Source organism: Lissotriton vulgaris, unplaced genomic scaffold (genome assembly GCF_964263255.1).
Source record: "Lissotriton vulgaris unplaced genomic scaffold, aLisVul1.2 SCAFFOLD_428, whole genome shotgun sequence".
Taxonomy (NCBI): Eukaryota; Metazoa; Chordata; class Amphibia; order Caudata; family Salamandridae; genus Lissotriton; species Lissotriton vulgaris.
The window spans coordinates 644,703-666,107 of NW_028254502.1; the positions used below are offsets into that span (position 1 = coordinate 644,703).

General features: G+C 47.6%; 1 protein-coding gene across 1 annotated transcript in view; it reads left to right on the forward strand.

Moving 5' to 3' along the window:
- Positions 1–21,405, forward strand: part of LOC147659516 (transmembrane protease serine 9-like) — a 680,763-nt gene that overhangs the window by 575,673 nt on the left and 83,685 nt on the right. Inside the window, exon 10 of the mRNA XM_086951678.1 lies at positions 19,225–19,502. Within this exon, the coding sequence (XP_086807804.1) occupies positions 19,225–19,502 (278 nt within the window). The remainder of the gene's footprint in view (positions 1–19,224; positions 19,503–21,405) is intronic.

Below are 21,405 nucleotides of genomic sequence, written 5' to 3' on the forward strand. Positions count from 1 at the left end.
AAGCCTACTCCATGCTCGTATCCCTATAATCAGTTCCCTAATGTGGGTCTTTAGTCCAATTACCCTCTTACGTCCAAATCTTGATCAGTATACTGTAACCGGTGACCACCCTGAAATATTTACTTTTTAGACAAGTCCATATCATATCTGCCTGCCAATTCAGTTAATTTCTCATGTGCCGATCTTGCCTTACAAGTCACATCCTTTGCTACAAACTACAACTCGTCTGGCTCATAGAGTTCAACTCTCTCTATAGGCAAATTCCCTTCAACGATCTAGTCCATTTCTGCTTTCAGTCGCATCACATCTAACCTCTTTGCCCTGATTGCTGTCCTAAGGATACCTCGACTAGATGCACCACTTGACTCTCTGCAGTCACTGTCCTGTTCTCTGCACCTATTCACTTCAAAGGTGTCCCTTAAAGCCACTCTATTCTCTGCACTCCCAAGATCCCAGTCTTCTCTTGCCCTGTCTCCTTGAGTCCCTCCAACTGACTCTCATGTCCTCAGATCTGTCCTCAGTTTTCCAAGAGATTTTGGTCTTGGTGCCCTCAGATCCATCGGTCCTCTTGACGAATCTGCTGTAGCTGGCAACGGTGTGCTCGACTCTACAGGCTTCGGTGATGGAACCAGCTCATTCACTACACTATTCCCTCCAAAGCCAGCACTTCCCTCCATTCCTGTCTGTGATGGGCTTCCATTCCTCACCTGCTCTGGATTGTACACTGACACTATAGGACCAATGGTAACCGGCACCCTAAGAGCATCCGCTAACCTCTGAGAACTGACACTTTCTGCATTCTGCATTTCCCCCATTGAGAGCTTTCCCACTACTTCAGAACACGGTGGAGCTTGTGGTTCCCTAGTTCCTTCTAACGGGGCTGATCTGTCCCCCTCTGACTCCGGATTGTACGGAGGCGGTCTCTCAGATAACATCCTTTCTAACAAGCTATCATCAGAATCACTGTCTTCACCCTCATATTTCTTTTCCTGTGCATCCCCTGGCTTGACCAACAATGGATACAGCTTAGCCCCCTCAATCGTCTGTACTCTCCATCTCTTTTCCAATGCGTCCCATCTCACATCTTGAAATGCCCTGACTGATCTCTTCACTCGTACCTGTCTCCTGTCCCCGTTTCTTTTGTGTGCCGCCCTAATCCATGCATTTATTGCTTCAAACTGTGTTGGCCTAGGCAAAGGTCGCAAAGAAGCCATAATCGATTTCAATTGGTATAACACTTCCAATCTAAAAGTTCTGTATCTGGGAAAGGTTAATTCCTCATTTCCTTCAGTCATCTTAATCCAGTTCCAAAGTCAAAGTATAGTATGCAAACCCACATTCGTAGCCATGTAATGGGCTGGAGTGTTCTTGGGCGGAGCCTCTTCCCCCCCGCCCGGGGCTCTAATTTCTTTTCTCCTTTGAACAAATCTCACAAAACTTTAAAATATTTCATGATGAAACCAGCGATTCTCTTTCCGCAGAGCTTGTTTACTTCCTGATGACAATTTGGCAATCCACCAATCTCAGCTCGGCTTCACACCAACCGCCCTATCACAGCGCGGCACCTTTTGACGTAACTTTTCCCCCGCTCGCAGCTGCTCCCATCCTTTTCACTTCGCTTCCCACGCAAGCATACGACCCATGCATACACTGAAATAATCACCTGTACCTCCAAGCAATTATTTCGCCGAATGTACGTCCACAGTCTGACTGTACGTCCACAGTCGTGTAATTGTCTACCCAAAACTGGCAACTGTCTGTCCACGAAACGACCGGACAATCACCTCACTGATTGGTTACAAACACTCATCAACCCACGACCACCGTCAGTTACTCACGCACTCACACATTCATTCCCCCTATCTCGGTCCAGTGGGCACTCGATGGTACCTCACGATCCCCTTAACAATGGTCAACAATTACGGTTTGCTTAAGCTATTCCTTGAGCCTAAGACTTTCCCGGGCTGCACGCGCTCACAGCCTGATCTCCTTTCATACAACAGGCATTCCAACTCCGCAAGACATCACACTACAAACACCTGATTTAACAACATATAACCCTATTTATGCTCACTCTCCCATGAACTGCTGCTTTTGCCGCACCGTCACTCTCGGTCAGTTTCCATAAAGCGCCATCTTCCTCCGGTAATCCACTGGGCGGTCATCACCTGAATTTTATGGGCCTTGGGGAAACTCTTATCCTAATCTAGAACTCCCTTACTTCCAGAGACTAACCTTCCTCTGGCTACCAACTGATGAAGCTGGGATTCTCATCTAGATTTTCACCTTATGAATCCAAAGAATCCCTGGACGACTGGACCTCTTTAGTCTGCATAGAAGTGTGAAGGAAGTTCTTTAAATTTCATACTTTTAACAGTTTCTCAATGAATGATACATCTCAATCTAAAGGACCACTAACTCTGAAGAAATGTTTTTAATTTATTACAAAGCCGAAAACAACTGAACATACAAGCACCTCATCAAGAGGTTCAAGAAATAAACTGGCACTAATACAAACTTAATCCTACGCAAGAGTCTCAGACCACTCAAAATAAAGAGCAAAGTTAATTCAAGAAGCATTAGACAAGCGATAACTGTTCCCACTGGAAAGCTTGAATGCATCTGCTCCAAAGGAAAAGAAAAAGATCAGTCTGTCCCTACACTAACTCTAGAGTGATATCCCTACTTAAATACTTCCCAGGCAAGAGAAAAAGGTGCCAGCTGTGAAGGCTCCCTAAGAAGCGCATTCACTTTTCCAGGTAAGTAACACAAACTACCGAGCTCGTTCTAAGATGCTCCTTAGTTTCTCCTGTCTAGTCCAAACTGAGACCCATTTCTAACTGCATATCCAGATGGACTGCCTTAGACAGGACCCAGTCTAAACCCAACTGACCCTAAGACTGTCTACATCTGCAACTGAACTAACTCTCCACCCTCGGGGCACTTTCCCTAATACAAAATCCCTAAAACAGTGAATATGGCCATGGCACACCTCCTTCTGACAGGTGCAGCCCCTCGTACTTTTTTCTGCATCGATCCTTTTCTTCCAGAAACCGTTGCCGTGCCCTTGGGTCCCAGGCACATTCTCCGCCAAATGTTTTAACCGCGCATACCAACGCACTCCCTTTGTCCCTACTACTACCAGTCTAACTTCTAAACCATGGCACACCTCCTTCTGGCAGGTGCAGCCCCTCGTACTTTTCCTGCATCGATCCTTTTTCTTCCAGAAACCGTTGCTGTGCCCTTGGGTCCCAGGCACATTCTCCGCCAAATGTTTTAACCGCGCATAACAACGCACTCCCTTTGTCCCTACTACTACCAGTCTAACTTCTAAACAATGGCTCATTCTGCCTAACGAGCTACATGGCCTTGCACCTGCAAAAGAAATGCATGAGAAACAATCCTTTGCACGCTCTAGGTTACAATTTGAAATTCAACTGCAAACAGGAGCCTCTTTCCCAAGGTAAATTTTCAACTCAACATTTCTAGTCATGCTAAGAAAACCACAGTTAGGCCTCTGCTGGCGTTTTCATGTTTCAGGCCTTTGCTACTTTAAATGCATTTCTAATACAACAACATAAGCCTTTCATTAATCAATCCTAATATTACATTTCATATTAACAATCATTATTCGCATGTTATTATTATTATTATTATTATTATTATTATTATTATTTTGTTTCTTATATAGCGCCTGAATCGACCCCCGAAGGGGTATCTCCGCGCTTGCCTTGGGAACCCGTCCTGGCTTTTCCCTGTGAGATAGCCCCTACAGGGCATCCCCTAGGTGAAAGCCAGGCATCCCGCCGCGGGGGGGCCATTGTGGAGATTAAGCAAGCTTAATGCCCAGAGTTGCAGAGTGTGAACCCATGATTAGGTCAGGCACCGAAGCGAGAATTATCGAGTCCATGGACATTTGAGCTCAAGACCCTGCCGCGTCGGGAATTGAACCCTGGTCCCGGGTCTGACCTCTGCTTCAGGGTCTGCCTGCTCTAACCAGTGAGCCACACTTCTTAAAACATCATGTTTCATATTAGGCAGCCTACACATGCAACTTTAATATGGAACATTCAAACCTAATGCACATTTTACACACAGAGCAGTTAATTCTAAGTTACTAGAGGCATGATTCTCTCAACTAAAGTACTACATTAATCTGCAAATGATATGAGCATAATTCTACATTCTGCAACAATCTCTATTAGTCCTACATTTCTAAAATCACATGTTAATACAATCCTCTAAATATGAGGGTGCTGACTACGGGTGAATATAGTTCACCCCTACAATTTTTTTAAACAGCATGGTGCTCAATAATGTCCCAAAAATCAAATCTACCATGTGCCTTTTGATAGGAGTTGGACCAGACACTAGCATGTCCAACCCGAGTACTGATGTCCTTTTCTAAAGCTTGACAACTTCCAGACAGGTAGGCTTATCTGCTGAGAGACTAAAATCGCCCAGCACCATCACTTTGTTATATGCCAGAGAAGCAGATAAGACCAGGTCCAGAAAAGGGTTGATGAAAGTATGGGCAGACCTCGGAGTGCGGTAAAACAGTAAACCATTGAAAAGAGTGACGGTCTGGGAGATGATAGTAAAGCTCTGGGTCTCTACCATGGTCAAGCCAGTAGGTCCCCATTCACAAATTGTGAACTGTACCTGTGCAATGAGTGCAATGCCACCTCCCCGTCAATTAGGCTTGCCCTGTGTGTGATGTTATAACCATCTGGGCAAACATTAGCTAGCACAGCATTAGATGACTCTGTGAACCATGTCTCTTTGACACACAGGACCACAAGTGACCCTACACTCATCATTTCATGTTATTCAAAGGCATTTCACACTTCCCAGCGTGCATTTATCAATGCATATCAAAAGTTATGCTGAGGAAGGGAGCTAGACCTTCCTTTACTGGTCAGAGTGGTTATTGATGTGTTAGTCTTCATGCAGACCATGCTAAAGGACATATTAATATGATTCCTCTTTACTGTCTTGGTCCCCAATTTTGTTGTCACAGGGCCCCCCTCATGCAGAGAGCTTACCATGGTATGTTCATTGCCTTACCTCATATCACTCTTAATATCCAGCAACTGCTGCTTGGTGTATGTTATTCTAGGAAGATGGTCTACTTCTGAAACCAAAAGGACATCATTGCAGACGGACTGTGACATGCGCAAGCAGGCTCTGCTTTGGCTCACCTGCTGCACGGACACACAGCTGTCTCCATTGAATGCATAAGGAGTGAGCGGCAACTAGACCGTCACTCCGAGATGGCACCATAGGCGTGCTTCTGAAGAGGAATGAAATTGGCACCCCGTTGCGCTATACTTTCCAGGCAAAACACCCCAACAAAGAAATCCAGGTAAGAAGTGCCCCAAAATATCCCCCCCCCCACACACACACACACCCAAGAGATGTTTAATATGTGCAGGGGCGCAAGTTAAAAGCACACTATTTAAAAGTCATATAAACTCAGGGTCAGGAATAGCACACACTTGGCTAGGACCATTAGTTCTCACGATGGCACAGATGTCTCCATTAAATGGGTAATGAGCGAGCTGGAACTAGACCATCACTCCAAGATGATGCCATATCATTGTCTCTGAAGAGGTGTACAATGGGCGTCCCTTCACGCTTTACTTTCCAGGCAAGAACAGCCCAACAAAGTAATCCAACTAAGAAAGGCCCCAAAACACTCAAACCATTCCCCCTCCCCCCTAATGAAAGGTCAGGAGTAGCATAAACTTGGCTGCCAGATAATAAACACCTGCACACCACAAACAACATTTCCATTCAAAGAAAGGAAAGTGAGAGAGAATAGGTCATTCAACAGGTTCACAGGAATGCAGATGGACATGTGAGAAGCCAATCTCTCCAGCAGTGGGATTGGTTTTTAGGTAGTCTGATATTAGATGGGATTGTATAAGGACAGAAAAGTCCACTGCATGGTGACAGGGCAGGTGTACATGTCCGAGTGCAGTTGCTTCATGGATATCTGGACTCCTGGTAATGAATTTTAGTCATGAGTGAGTACCCAAGGCACAAGTACAATAAGGCAGCTTACCCATTTTATGTTTAATAGTAATCTGTAGTGTGAACAGGCCTTTTTACCTGTGTCACTGGAGTGGTGCCTTCTGGCCAACTCATGTAAAGTTGCACTGTTGTGTACTTAACTCAACCTTGGTCTACACAGTGACTGTGACCAGCGCCAGGCAGTGTGTGATGTGTTTACCTGTGCTGAGACATATGTGTGGCTCTGCCTATGGGTTCCTTTTTAGAACCCCAGGGCCTGGAACGGATGTTGGTGGTGTGGACTGCAACCCTCAGAGAAGAGATGTGGATAGCTGAAATTCCTGAGTGCTGGTGTGAGAACACACATACTGGACGAAATGAAGCAGAACATCCTCTCTGCACATCAAATGTCTCTTTGATTCCAGGATGAGTTACTGGTCAATGGGGCCTGGTCTCTTTAACAGGGTGCTGGTGAATCTGATAAGGTGTTGTAGGACCAGGATGATCATAGAACATATAGAAGGTAGATGAAAAGAACATTTTCAATCTAATAAAGCATGGAAGGATGGAAGAGAAGTATAGTTATCCAAGGAGGAACGTTTCTTTTGTTCTGAATATAACCTGGTAACTAATACAAAGTATTAGTTTGATTTGGGTAGCCCAAAGGAAAAGACAGTCGGACTTCAATTGGTGCCACCTACACTGCCATAGAAGAGAAGAACTCAAGGTTTTTCTGGCAAATTGTATCCCTAAATTGCAGCACACAAATCAAAGCTTCTGCAAATCAAAATGCCACAACAGACTGGATAGTTTATATGATGGAGCTTTATAAACAGAATGTTGGTACCTGGACATTTTTCTCCAGGAATCATTCTAGCACACTTAATAAACAGGTCGAAACCATTGGCCATTGTTAGACCTGGCACCTTGGCGTGAGTCTCCCTTCCACTTTCTGCTGATGTGCCTCATTTGTTTTGCTGGTGTTAGCTGCTCAGGGCATTGTGCCACTGCCAATCAGTGCCACAGTGCAAGTGCTCCCTATGAAAAGTGTATATGTGATTGTGCCGCTCGCAGTCAAATTCCTGGTGCACGCTGGTGACTTTTGTACGATTTTAAAGCCCACATTATCCCGTTTTTACCTGGAACTATTGGCGCATGGTGTCCTTTGTCTGGTCCGGACCCGGACCTGCCGCTGAATTGTAGTTTGGGCGGTTTAGGGGGAGCGGGACTGCGAGGACCAGAGGGACTTGCGCTTTGTGACCACGCGCACCTGGTGCCTCTTCCCGCCCCTCCTCCCTGCTGACCTTCATAACATGACTCGCGGCCCCCGCTCCGCGGGAGCCACTCGCAGTCAAATTCCTGGTGCACGCTGGTGAATTTTGTACGATTTTAAAGCCCACATTATCCCGTTTTTACCTGGAACTATTGGCACATGGTGTCCTTTGTCTGCTCCTGACCCGGACCTGCCGCTGGATTGTAGTTTGGGCGGTTTAGGGGGAGCGGGACTGCGAGGACCAGAGGGACTTGTGCTTCGTGACCACGCGCACCTGGTGCCTCTTCCCGCCCCCTCCTCCCTGCTGACCTTCATAACACGACTCGCGGCCCCCGCTCCGCAGGAGCCGCTCGCAGTCAAATTCCTGGTGCACGCTGGTGACTTTTGTACGATTTTAAAGCCCACATTATCCCGTTTTTACCTGGAACTATTGGCGCATGGTGTCCTTTTTCTGCTCCTGACCCGGACCTGCCGCTGGATTGTAGTTTGGGCGGTTTAGGGGAGCGGGACTGCAAGGACCAGAGGGACTTGCGCTTAGTGACCACGCGCACCTGGTGCCTCTTCCCGCCCCCTCCTCCCTGCTGACCTTCGTAACACGACTCGCGGCCCCCGCTCCGCGGGAGCCACTCGCAGTCAAATTCCTGGTGCACGCTGTTGACTTTTGTACGATTTTAAAGCCCACATTATCCTGTTTTTACCTGGAACTTTTGGCGCATGGTGTCCTTTGTCTGCTCCTGACCCGGACCTGCCGCTGGATTGTAGTTTGGGCGGTTTAGGGGAGCGGGACTGCGAGGACCAGAGAGACATGTGCTTCATGACCAGGCGCACCTGGTGCCTCTTCCCGCCCCCTCCTCCTCTCATATAGCCACACCCACATACGCGCACGCGGGACGCGCCCGGGACGAAGACCGGGGATGAAGACCGGGGCGAAGCCCGGGCAAAGGGCGGGCCGTTTGAGGCTGTTCAAGAACGGTCGTGACCGGGACCGGGCCAGCCCCCCTGGTCCACTCCTTCTTCAGACCCTTCTCTGGTAAACATCGAAATCAACTGTGCCTGACAATGTCCACGAGGGAAACTAGGAGCAAAAGCACGCTGGCAGCAACCGGCGCTGCCAAAGGTACATTGGATAATTACTTTGTCAAAGCGGGGTCACTACTGATCGACTAAATTACTATCTTGGAGAGGCGTATTTCTCAAGAAATAGACTGGGTGAGAAGGTCCTCCATGGGTCCCTTGGCACAGGCTAAGAGCCCAGTTAACAAACCCAAGCGTACCGAGAACACTGAGCCTAATAATGGGGCAATAAGTGTCAGCGAGTTTTCTGTGAATCCAGACTTTAACAACTCCAGCTCACATTAGTGCGAAGGACCTCAGCGATTTTGTTGATCTGAGCTTGTTAAATTTGCCACTGGTCCGATCCCACCCCGTCTCACTCCCCAATCCTGACCATGCTCCCGTTCTGGTTAACATCAATGACAGAGACACACTGCAGGGGGCAAAGGAAGGAGCAATCCCCAAAGTGAAAAGAGGGGTACAAAATAAAGGGGGAAGAAAGGCAAAAACTCCAAATGTCAATCCTACTCTGGAGGTTAATAGTCATGGATTGAGCACAATGGGGAATTTGCCTATTGATAGAGCTGAGGCTACACCTATTGAGATCCCGTTTGTAGAGATAACGGAACACACTAATTTAAATCCCCTGGAGACTTCCGGCGAAGACATTACTCTTGCTGATATAGGATCTCTTCTGAGGTCCCTATTACGTCCCCTTGAAGCACGGCTAATTAGGATGGAAGCCAGTTCAGTGAACATAGAGAAATCGACGGTGCAACTAGAAGACAACTTTAAGGTAGATAGCAAACTAGATAGCAAGGGTGGTAGAGGGGCGGCAGAGACAAAGAACAAGAGGGGTTTCTTAGCTACCACCAAGGTGGACAATAGTGTAGTACCCCTAGTCCAACAGGCCAAACCAACCCCCTCCCAAGGTACGACCACGCAGTCCAAGACTAATGCTGCTATCCCAAACCAGCCTACAGTTCATGCACAAGTATTCCCTTCCCAAACCATGTCCAAGCAGTCTAAGGATAATACTCCGGTTCTTACCCAGCCTCATAAAGTAGCAGTACCAACAGATGAGGCATCAAGCAATGCTAATAAGTCAAGAGTAGCGAACTTGCCGCCGTAGGCAAGTCCGTATACAGTAATTTTAGCGGGGGTTCCGGAGTTAAAAAAAACACTTTTAAAGAATCTACCGCCTCTTTAAAGAACAAGGTGGTAAATTGGCTATCTATGTATAGACCTCTTCCGCAAGGTATTACGAGTGAGGTCCTTATGGTAAGAAGGGTCCCATGGGTGGGCAGTTCAAAAAAATCCATCAAAGGAGACTGTGTCCTGATTAGTTTCAGAGATCCCATGACCGTCTCACACATCTGTGGATGGTTCCCCGATGAGCAGGGGAGTAATATGCAGTCCCTACCCCTCTCTTTCTTTTACCCCCTGCTGACATACGCATGTGAGGAGGAGGGATGGGGTAGCCTCCCGGAGAGGGCGGGTGGGTGGGTCCCCAGAGGGAGAGGAGACTTTCACTATCCTAGATGTCAACAACAAGCGTACTTTATACCAAACACTGAGGAGGAGGGTTGGGAAATATGTAATGGGAGGGGAGGTGTTTGGAGGGGTAGAGAGAAAGGAGACTATCGCCGCCCTAGAGTCCACCACCCTATATATTTTCCTACATCTAATAGGTATAGCCACTTAGACATGGTAGATTGACAGTTCAAGTGTAATGCTAGTGAGCACTACTGCTACCCCAGGGAGGGTGTGGAGGCAGATATTATATCCCCTAAATTTACAACGGATCTAATGGTAGAGACTGGACAGCCTGATGTTCCATCACACAGTAAGAAGGACAACCAAACCACTGCTGACCCGCCCCTTACAATCAGGGAATTAGGGGAGGCATCAGGAGATTTGACCCCAAAAATAAGGCCCTTGGGCAGTGCAATTGATAACGTCCCCTCCCTAACCCCAGCTTCGAACCTAAAGCCACCATCTCTGAAGTTAATTTCATGGAATGTGGCAGGCCTGGGCAACAAGCTGGAACAACAGGAATGGACCGCTTTTATTGATTCCAAAGATATATGCCTGTTTAAAGAAATCTGGGCGAGGGACGAGTACTCTTGCCAAGGCTTCGCGGCATTTTCCATTCCTGCGAAATGGGGGGGCAGGGGCCGTCCTTCTGGAGGCCTCTCAACCTGGGTGGCTACCCACCTGGGCTGTCAGGCTGTACGTCTCCCCCTGGCCTCAGAGGATATATTAGTGGTGTTGCTGGAATGGACAAACTCCCGTAGACTTGCCGTGATAAATGTATACTCAAGGCCGGTAAACATATCACGGGAATCACCTACTATTGAGGAATTATCAGTTTTCCTCAGCGAAATTCCCAAGGGGATTCCATTTGTGGTGGGTGGGGACCTGAACTCACATTTTGAGCCCCTTGCAGGCCTCCTGGATGGGCCCTCCTTAGAAGAGGACGCAGGGTGGTCAGTTCCCTCCATGGTGGCTCCTCCGCCCAGAGCTTGGACCCCACTTGCCCTACAGATCACTGCCCTTACTCTCAAACATGGTGTCAGAGCTTGCTATGGGCGCATCAAATCTGATATTCCCAGCAAACATACCTTTAATAAAGCAGGCAGGGAGTCACGACTGGACTATGTCCTAGTACAACTGTCCTTGTGGTCGCATATCATCGACTTCAGGGTGATAGAAAGAGTTGATAGCGACCACAACACCCTAGAATTGGACTACGCTCTCCCTGGCCAGGAGGGTAGGGACTATGCTACGGTGGTGGCAAATCCAGGGCTCCTCCTTGAAAATAACAGAAGGAGAATAAGGTGGGAAAAATTAGTCATCAGTAGAGAGAAGCTTCCCAGGCTTTATGCTAGACTCATTCCAATATTGGAAAAAGTGGGTATCCTAAGTGAGGAATCCAGCACCCAGGAAACTCACAAATCACTGTATTTGGCACATGAGGAGCTCATTAGGACCTTGGCGGCAGACCTCTTTTCTGAGGGACAAAGCAGAGGTGGCGGGTCATACCACAATACATGGTATAATGCCGCATGCCGCAAGGCGAAGGGAGATCTCCTGTCCTGCATTAAGGAGGGCAAAAGCAGACTGGAGATACAGGCCAGAAGATGGGAATGTAAGAAACTGGTCACCCAGGCTAAGACTGAATGGGAACAGGATAAATGGGAGGAACTCTCTAGTTCTCTAGCTACCAGGGACTACCGAAAGTTCTGGCGAATTGTTAATACGGGATCTGAGCATTTAGCATCAGCAATAGAACCGAACATTGCGCCAGGGGTATGGCAAGAGCACTTTCAGTCCCTCTATACAGTGGAAGTTGGGGCTTTATTCTACCCATCCCCAACAACATTTAGCCACCCGAGGGGGACCCCTTTACAGAAAAGGAGGTGCGAGCTGCTATTGCGGGACTGTCAACAGGCAAGGCTCCTGGGCTGGACGGCCTCCCAGGCGACCTGTTCAAACAGAAGCCTGATGTATGGGCTCCCTGTCACGATGTATGCAGATTGACTAACCTTTGGAATCCGGTACAGCAGGAGCGATGCAGTAGCTAGTTTCACTCCTCCCTAGATATGGTACCATACGCAAGTATAAGGCAAACACTCGCCTATGAGGACCTCACCCAGGGAAGGGGAAAAAGTGGATAAAGAAAACATAAAGGAGTGGCAGCCATAAACCATCTACAGGGCTCGATAACAGGAGAACGCCCAAGGTTGGATCTGTAAGTAGGTACCTGCACAGAGACACAAGAACAGGAAAGTTACACTCTTTCCTAAGGTACACTACCACCTCTACATATACAATAGAAGGACTTACACTTACATCATATGGCTTCCACAGTCATCTCGATAGAAGAAGGCAAAATAGAAAAAATAAAGTAAAAGAAAAAGAAAACAGGGATCTGCCCAAGAACCCTAAAATCCAGGGAGAGACAGAAGCTTCTCATAAGTAACCACAGTCAGTTTGCAAAGGCTTCAGCTCTACTAGTAATGTGAATGTTCCTCCTTTGTCCATGTAACCAAGATTTAAATGGAACACTCAATCCGAGCCTTGCAACGGCTCTCAAGAAAATAAAGCAATGCCAAAAATGCCAAAATCCACAAAGGCAGCGTTCTAAACAAAAACAAGAAGAGTAACAATAAACACTCTTCTTACGGTAGCAGTCCGCTAGCCACAGGTCCGATAGGAGAAGAATAGTTATTAGAAAGCACTAAGAATGATTCGATGGCCGCGAGCTCCGTGTACCTCTGTGTCTGACTTCCAGCGCGGCTCTCTCCTCGGCTCCCTGCACGGCTCTCTCCTCAGCTGTTAGCGCGGCTCTCTCCTCGGCTCCCTGCATGGCTCTCTCCTCAGCTCCCAGCGCGAACACGGCTCGGTACTGCGCACAGCTGTCACACGGCGTTCAACAGTAAGAAACGCCCAAAGAAAAACGGCCAGGAATACATCTCCCTAGCACCGTTCTCGTAGATTCAGAAACGCTAATAAAGCGTACAATATCCAGGATCGACTAAACTCAGAATGCGCTAGAACACAGGTGACAAGCACCGCGGAAGGCGCACAGAAGACTGATATAGACTTGAGAGAGGAGGAAGGTAGTAGACAGAGAAGACAGACTAGAAACAGGCATTCTGGGACCTGTAGTCACCCTCTGTGTCTGAATCGTGACACTCCCTATCTATTGGCAATATTTAATGCTGTCTTGATGGGCATGGAGGTCCCCAGTACTTGGCTGGGCGCAGTGGTTGTTCCCATATTCAAGAAGGGTTCGCCTCTGCTCCCAGCCAACTACAGGCCCATCAGCCTAATAGATGTGTCCCAGAAGCTTTTTAGTAGGCTTATATTAGATCGCCTCCAGAACTGGCTCGAGGAAACTGCTACTCTGAGCCCATACCAGCCGGGATTTAGAAGGGGGGTGTCTACAACTGATCAGATATTCTGCCTAAACCTTATTTACTGGAGGACCGCACTAATCGAGGGGGGTAGCTTGTACACGGTTTTCGTGGATCTGCGAGCCGCCTTCGATTTGGTGCCAAGATCCAAATTATGGAGTGTGCTCGCTGACTTAGGGGTCCCGATAGACATTCTTGCCATTCTGATGAAATTGCATCAGAATAATTTTGCGCGTGTCAGGTGTGGCAGAAAAGGTAATCTAACGGAAAGATTCCCCGTTGACAGAGGGGTGAGACAGGGCTGTGTGCTTGCACCGACCCTGTTCTGCCTCTTTGTCAATGGGGTAATCGCCCACCTGACCAGGATTGACGACATTGATGCTCCCAAATTGAATGGCAGCAGGGTGCCGGCTATCATGTTTGCAGACGACACCCTGCTGCTGTCAAAATCCCCCATGGGAATTCAACGGGTACTTGATGGCTTTTTGAAATTTTGTACGGAGAGGGGCCTTGAGATCAACGCTTCGAAAACAAAATATATGATCCTAAACCCCACCCCTTCAACACGCCCTAATCCCTTGCTTGGTTCAGTGCGATTAGAGAGGGTCTCTACATGTGAGTACTTAGGAGTAACCTTAAATGAGAATATGACATGGGGGACACACCAGACCAAGGCAAATATGAAACTGGTGCAGATAGTGGGTGGTATCTCCAGGATGGAGAACAAATCAATATATCGTCCACTTGGCCCCGTCATCCAAATCTATAAATCTCAGGCACGGGGGGCAGTCACTTATGGGGCTGAATTGTGGGGCCACACTTCTGCCCAAAACTTGATGATCACGGAAAACAAATTCACCAGGCAGTTGGTGGCTCTCCCACCAAACACGCCGTTACTCCCTCTGAGATTAGACTTGGGAGTTAGACCAATTGCAGAAGAACTGGGTCTCAAACCTTTACCTTTTTGGCAAAGATTATGGAGCAGCCAAGAACTCATCAATTATAGGACCGAGCTTCAGGAGTTTTTAAGCCTATCAAAAGCCACCCACATCCCATGGCTAAGCTATATAAAAAGGTCATGTGAGAGCCTGGGCCTTTCAGAATTTGGACTGATCCAGTAAATGCAAGTAGCAGGATCCCACGCAAAGTACTGTCAAAAGCTTACTACGACCTAAAGCTTACTATAGCTTTGGATAGTACCCGAGAGGGATCCCTAACAAACCTATTTATTCAAAGCAAAGACTTCTACTTCTTGGAAGGTGTTCTGGATGGCATGACCCCTGTGCTAACCAGGAAGTTATTTTTGCAGTGGAGATATGGCACATTACCCCTCAGGTCATTCACTAGTTCTTGGTCTTTGCCTCCAACCACAGAGCACTGCCCGGCACGTGGGCATTCTCAAGAAAATGACTTACATGTGCTTCTCTTTTGCAAAGCCTATCAAAGAATCAGGAAATATTGGCTTGTCCCCTCCTCAAAAATTTGGGATTCAGACAGCTCTTCCCTGCGTACAGAATCTTAAAGACTGATGTGTCACCTCCAACTGTGTTCGCAGTGGCTAAGTATCTTACAGCAATGTGGTTCACTCGCACCCGCCTTTTGAAGGCGGAGGTGGATTTTTAATAATTACAGCCTATTAATGATTTTAACCTTCCCTGAGGATGAACTGACTCACATGTTGTAGTCCAACTTTTATAATTAATGTTTTATTGATCTGTATAAATTATGACTTTGATTGTCTGTATATCTTTGATGATCTAATAGATCGAAATAAAGATCGAATTGGTTGGTTGATTGGTTTCCATGATTGGCTTATTTAGTTTACTGTCAGACCCCAGTAAAGTGCACCAGGAGTGCCAGGGCTTGTAACTCCAAATGCTGCTAGTGGGCCTGCAGCACTGGTTGTGCCACCCACTGAAGCAGCCTTGTAAAATGTGTCTAGGATCTGCCATTGCAGAACCTGCATGCAGTCTGGTACGGTCATGCGGGCTGGGCAAGTGCACACACTTGCCAGCCCCTAAAACTCCCTTTACTTCATGTGAGTCACCCCTATGGTAGGCCCAAGGGCAGTGTGCATTGTAAGCATAAGGTAGGACAAGCCCTGGTGTGTGTTGCATGTCCTAATAGTGAATTACAGCTATTTTCGTTTTTCACTATTAGAAAGCTACCTGTTCTCATAGGCCAGAATGGGCTGCTGGAATTGTTACACTCTATGATCCCAGCAGGCGCAGGGAACACGGTAGAAAATCAAGTTTGGTATGCCTGAACTTGGCATAATAAAATGCATCTTTTAGTAAAGTTTATTTTAATATCCTGTGTTTGCAAACACCACTTTTAGAAAGCTGGTGTTTGCTTGCCACACCATTTCAGCCCGCCTCTGCTCTTAAGTCTATCTGCTGTCTGGTTTGTGTGAGTGACAGGGCTGGGGAATTCCAAGGAGACAGTCTGGGCTGCCAGGTGGTGAATAGAGAGATTGCACCAGAATGGGTGAGAGGAGTGCCCCTTGACTCTTAATAGGGCTGTGCTCTGCCACCTCAATGCTGGCTCCACCCCCTGGGGAGTGTCTGATGTCTCTGCCCTGCACACTGAATGAAAAGCCAGAGTCTCCAAAACAAAGTGCTCAGAAACTGGACTGGATTAAGAAAAGGCCCCCCTGGCCTGAAAGAACAAAGGATTTGGGGTATAAAGATAGGAGCCCTGCTCCTAAGAAATCAGATCCTGTTTTCGCCAAGAAGAGCCTCTGTCCGACGAGAAGGACCTGGAAAAGCTTCATGGAGGAGTACTATCAATGACCTGGGAGACTGGCCTGTGGTGGGTGCCTTGCTGCAAGAAGGAGAGGAAAAGACTGTAGTGACTTTGCTTCAACTTGTGCATTTATAAAGAAACGATCTCCAAGGGCTTGGAAGCGAGCTTGCCCCCTGAACTGAGCCCCAGGACCATTGGGCTCTTCTCCCGCCTTCAAGATGAGCTGCTGGGCTGCCTATGTTCGTGCCCGGCTGAAAGCCGTCGCTGAGTGCGCCTCGTAAATCACTATCGACCTTGAAGTGCCTTGAGCCCCGTGCTGTTGCCGCCCGGCACCGCGTGCCTCCGCTGGTCCAAGCCGTAGCTCACACCGTATCGCCCCGGGGCCGCACTGAAACCCGCTACACTTCCACCTCAAGGCCTGAGCCGCACTGCCACTGCCTACAGCCGCCACGAACTGTTATTGCCATTTGCCCAGCGAGGTACGGTTCGTACGTTTAAAGAGTACCACACCGCACCGTGTTCTACTCCCCGAGGCCGTGCCACACAGAGAGAGAGCCGCCCCGTACGTTCCATACGGGCCGTTGAGTGCTGCATTGCCGCATCAGGGAACCAGCTGCGCCACGAAGGTACGGCTCGAGCGCGGCCCCACCCCCCGCCACGGACCCTCCGCAGCGCTTCCTGAAGTCCCGCTCTGACGCCCCGCATTGCGGCGCCTGCCAAAAGCCGGACAAACACCCGAGGAGCTGCCGACGACCGTTGTCACTTGCCCCTGCATTGTCCGCAGCTAATCCTACCAGGTACTTTGCACGCATCAATATGTATCAATGAGGAAAATATTATTGCTTTAAAACAGTCTAGCTTCAGAGCTAACCAATCTGTGTCTGATTAAATTGTGGCATTGTGGTCTATTCTAGACATTTACGGTGTGAAAAAATGCCAACTTGTGTATGCCACTGTTATAGATTTTTCATCCCCGTTTGATCGTGTGGACAAATATATTTGAATGGAACAAACTGCAATCAGTGGGCATACCAATTAATTTACTTAGATTAGTTATTACCTTGTACTCCTGAACATGGTGCATAGTATCATTGGGGAGAAATGAATGCCTTTTCCCGATTATCCCGACACATAGTGGGCTAAACTAGGGTTGTTTCCTTATTCCTTTATTTTTTTAACTTCATACATTTGCTTTTTCCACAAAAATTTTGGCATAGAAAATTTACTACCAAAACTGGAGTCCCATTCATTGCATACCCTCTTGTACGCTGACGACATAACCATGTATGATTTAACTCCTTGGGGTTTACAAAGAAATTTGCTAGAATGGTGCACTTCTGCTGTTAAGTATTTTCTAAAAATAAACATTGCAAAATTAAAGGTCCTAGGGCCAGATGTACGACCCGTTTTTGCATGCTCAAACGGGTTTGCGACCCGTTTGCTCATGGAAAAATCTCAAGGGCCATGTAGAAAGCCTATTTAGCGAGGCACAATTTATTTGCGACTCGTGAAATAGGTTTTGCGACTTGTTATTAGAAAGGGGCTTTCCCTTCCTAATAGTGACCAAAAAGCCATGTACCAATGTTTTGCGACCGCAATTGCGGTTGCAAAACTCTCGCAAATTAACACCCCTTCGAAAGAGTGGTAATGGAGTCGCAAATGGAAAGGAGTCCCCAGGGGACCCCTTCCCCTTTGTGACTGGCTCAGAACATATTTTTTAAGGGCAGGCAGTGGTCCCAGGGACCACAACCTGCCCCTAAAAAATTACACGAAAACGTTTCATTGTTTTTTTGTAATGCATCCCATTTTCCTTTAAGGAAAATGGGCTGCATTTGAAAAATAAAAAGCTTTATTTAAAAGCAGTCCCAGACATGGTGGTCTGCTGAGCCCAGCAGGCCGCCATCCCTGGGAGAGCCTATCATTCCCAATGGGATTGCACAGTGCGAGAGGCTCATTAATATTAATGAGCCTCGTAATTTACGACCCCATTGGGAATCACAACGAGTGTTAAACATACTGGGGCTTATTTACAAGCTGCTTGCACCAACGGTGCGTCTCTTTTTCCCATATTAAAAGTGGCACACAGGTGACGAAACAGGCTTGTAAATAAGCCCCACTGTTGTACATTTTATTTTGTGCCTCGCAATTTGGACTCGCAATTAATCGCAAATTGCGTGGCACAAAATAAAATGGTTGGACATCTGTCCCCAAAAGAAGCCGAGCAGTTTTGTTGAAGAGAGGAGGCTGAAATGCAGATAAAAAAGACTAAAGAAGACACGAGTGCATAGCGGTGATAGTAGGTCATGTATTCCATAGATAAGGTTGAGATGGGACAGCAGTTAGAAGGGATGTAATAGTCAAGAGACGGTTATCTAAATAACGAATGAATCAATGCATACTTGAAAGAGTGAGGGGTGAGTTTGATGAAAGAGATAGACTAAAGATGCCGTTATGTGAGCAAAAAGAAGTACAGTTGAGGCATTAAGCAGGCTGAAGTCCAGAAGGAGGCTCTTCAAAGCATACTCGAGAGTAAAAGTCTGAAATAAGTGGGAATAAGCTGGAGTTGGGCTGAAGGTATTGCAACAGAACAATTGTAGCTTGCAAGAGGTAATCTTATATGTCACAAGGTTGGCGAATTGAGTGTAGAAACAAAGGAGAGCTTTAAAGAAAAGGGAAGGCGAGGAGTTGCTAAGACTAAAGACACTGGTGAAAGTTAGCCGCCAGGTAAAGGGGAAGGAGTAGAGTTGTGGTTGCGGGTTGATACCAGCATTATTCAGAAAGGCGGTAGTTGTTATCTGAGTTTATAAGAGTGAGGTGATGTGGCATCCAAGGTGCTCAGCTTAGCTGAAGATGCAATGAGTTGAGGCCTTCAGCGTGGAGTTTTTAAGGAAGGTTTGAAGGCTTGTAGAGGGTGATGTAGCTGAGAAAAAGAGAGATGGTATCAGAAAGTAGCGTGCATGCACTGCTGTGAAAAGGGTATGAAAGGAAGCTGATGATTTGAAGAAATGGTACGTGAATGGAAAGGTACAATAAAATAATCAAGAGTAAAATCTTGCAGAGAGTTGAATTTTTGAGGTGCAAGGTTTAAACAGTGCTGCAGGGCAGAAAGTGCAGATATGCAGAGCTGTCATCAAGAGTTGGAAGATGTCTGACATCCAAGTAGTGATCTAAGCAGTAATAACCTAAAACTCATGTGCCATTAACCTTTCTTCTCAGTTTCAGAGATTCTCCCTACGTACTCAGCGTCTTCTTGGGTGCACATTATCTTTCAATGTGGAACTCGCACCAGGTGTACTCCGGCGTTCAGCTGATCTTCTTAAACAACAATTTCAACGGCGGCTACGGGTCACCGGGGGATCTCGCCCTGCTGCAGTTGACGAGCCCTGTGGGTTTCACCGACTACATCCTTCCGATCTGTCTGCCGGCTCCGGAGGTCCGGTTCCCCAGCGGAATGAACTGTTGGGCCACTGGCTGGGGGGATATCAGCAACGGAGGTGAGACTGAAGGAAGTGTGATGAAATGCAATGTATTCGGGTGGGAGATGGGAAATGTGGGAAAACTGCAAATCTGACTCAAAGCATAATTTCAACATGCATCATTGCGGGTGAGATGTTTATATTTTAACTAAGGTAAAATGCCCTGTACACGTCAGTGACCCCACTGTGTAGTTTTCATCTCTTATTGGGAAGACTTCTGAGGTGCAACAAAAGGGAGGATTTTAAGTGGAAACTCTCCCAACAGCACAAGCACCGGGGTTCATGTTAAATTAAAATCACCTTCTTATTACTGCAATGACTGGATTCTCAAGCTTGAAATCAATTCTACGTCAGTACAAACTCAACTCGGGGAGGGAGTTTAGAGATGAAAGTAGTAAAGGAGAAATCATGGGACATATTTATGAGCCCCTTGCGCTGCCAGAGCGTCACATTTTCTGACGCTCCAGCAGGGCAAATCACAAACTCATATCTATGAAGCCATGAAAAGCCACTATGCGTGGATTTGAATGGCCTCATAGATATGGAGTGAGGCGAGGCAGCGCAAATTGCTGTGTTTCATAATTCTGCGATCAGGAGGTGTTCCATGGGCATTGCGGTGCAACACCCATGGATTTTGACACTTCTGTGGCGCTGCAACAAGGCCTCACACGAGGGTGAGTGACGCTGGCAATGATGACACACACTCTGGTTATAGGGTTAGCCGGAAAGACCCCGAGCGGTCTTCCGCATGTTTATTTATACCCCCGGCGCGAGCCCGCCCCGGGATGTGCGTGCGTGCGTGCAAGCAAAGGGATACAATGTAGTGGAGAGCCCGAGTGGCTCTCTACATCCCTCCTTCAATTTAGTTCTGTTCGCGCTGCAGACGCCGGACTTCGCTTCACGGCGATGTCCAGGCAAAGTCTCTCAGACGCAGGTTGGGTCTCGGGTTGGGCCTCAGACTGTATCTTGGGTTTCGGGCCCATGGTGGCTCGACAACCCCGGCCGGGGTTGCCCCAGTGTTTTCACCCACACCAGTCACCCGTGGTTGACCTTGCTCTGCGCCCGGGTTCGGTGGTGTCGGCCTGGGCGGACACTCACCCCGTTGCTGTATCACAGTTGATCTTTTATTTATTTATTTATTTATTTATTTCTGGTATTTATAAAGCGCAACACTCATCCCAAGGGATATCACGGCGCTGTAAAACAGAAGAGACTGCTGAGGACTGTGCTGGGAGTTAGTTTTTAGGGAAAAGGTGAGTTTTTAGTTTTTTTCGGAATTGAGGGTAGTTTATGGTGTGTCTGAGTTCTATAGGTAACTCATTCCACCTTTTGACGGCCAGATATGAGAAGGCGCGTCCGCCGGTCCTTGCCTTGTAAATGCGCTTGGGTTTAGCCAGAGCTAATTGGTTCGATCTTAAGTTCCTGTTGGGGGTGTAGAATTCAATTTTCCCTTGGAGGATAGTGGGGCCAGTTTTATTAAGAGCTCTGTGCGCGTGGCAGAGTATTTTGAAAGTAGCCCTCTGGCGCATTGGTAGCCAGTGGAGTTTCCTGAGGCATGCGGATGCTGAGTCTCGCTTGCCTTTATTGCAAACCAGTTTAGCCGCCTGGTTTTGTAGGATCTGTAGGCAGGAGAACAGTTGTTCGTTCATCCCTTCGAACAGGGCATTACCATAATCCAGGCGGCTGACCAGTAGGGCCTGAGTGACTGTACGTCGGCAGTCCAGAGGTATCCAGGAAAAGATTTTTGCCAGGAGTTTAAGTATTGCGAAGCCTTTGCCCCAGAGTGATCGTATGTGGTCCTTCATGGACAGGGCGTCGTCCATAATGATACCCAGATTTCTAGCATGCTGTTTTGGAGTGGGGGCTGACCCCAGTGATGGTGGCCACCATGTGGCGTTCCATGTAAGTTTGGCTCCTCCGA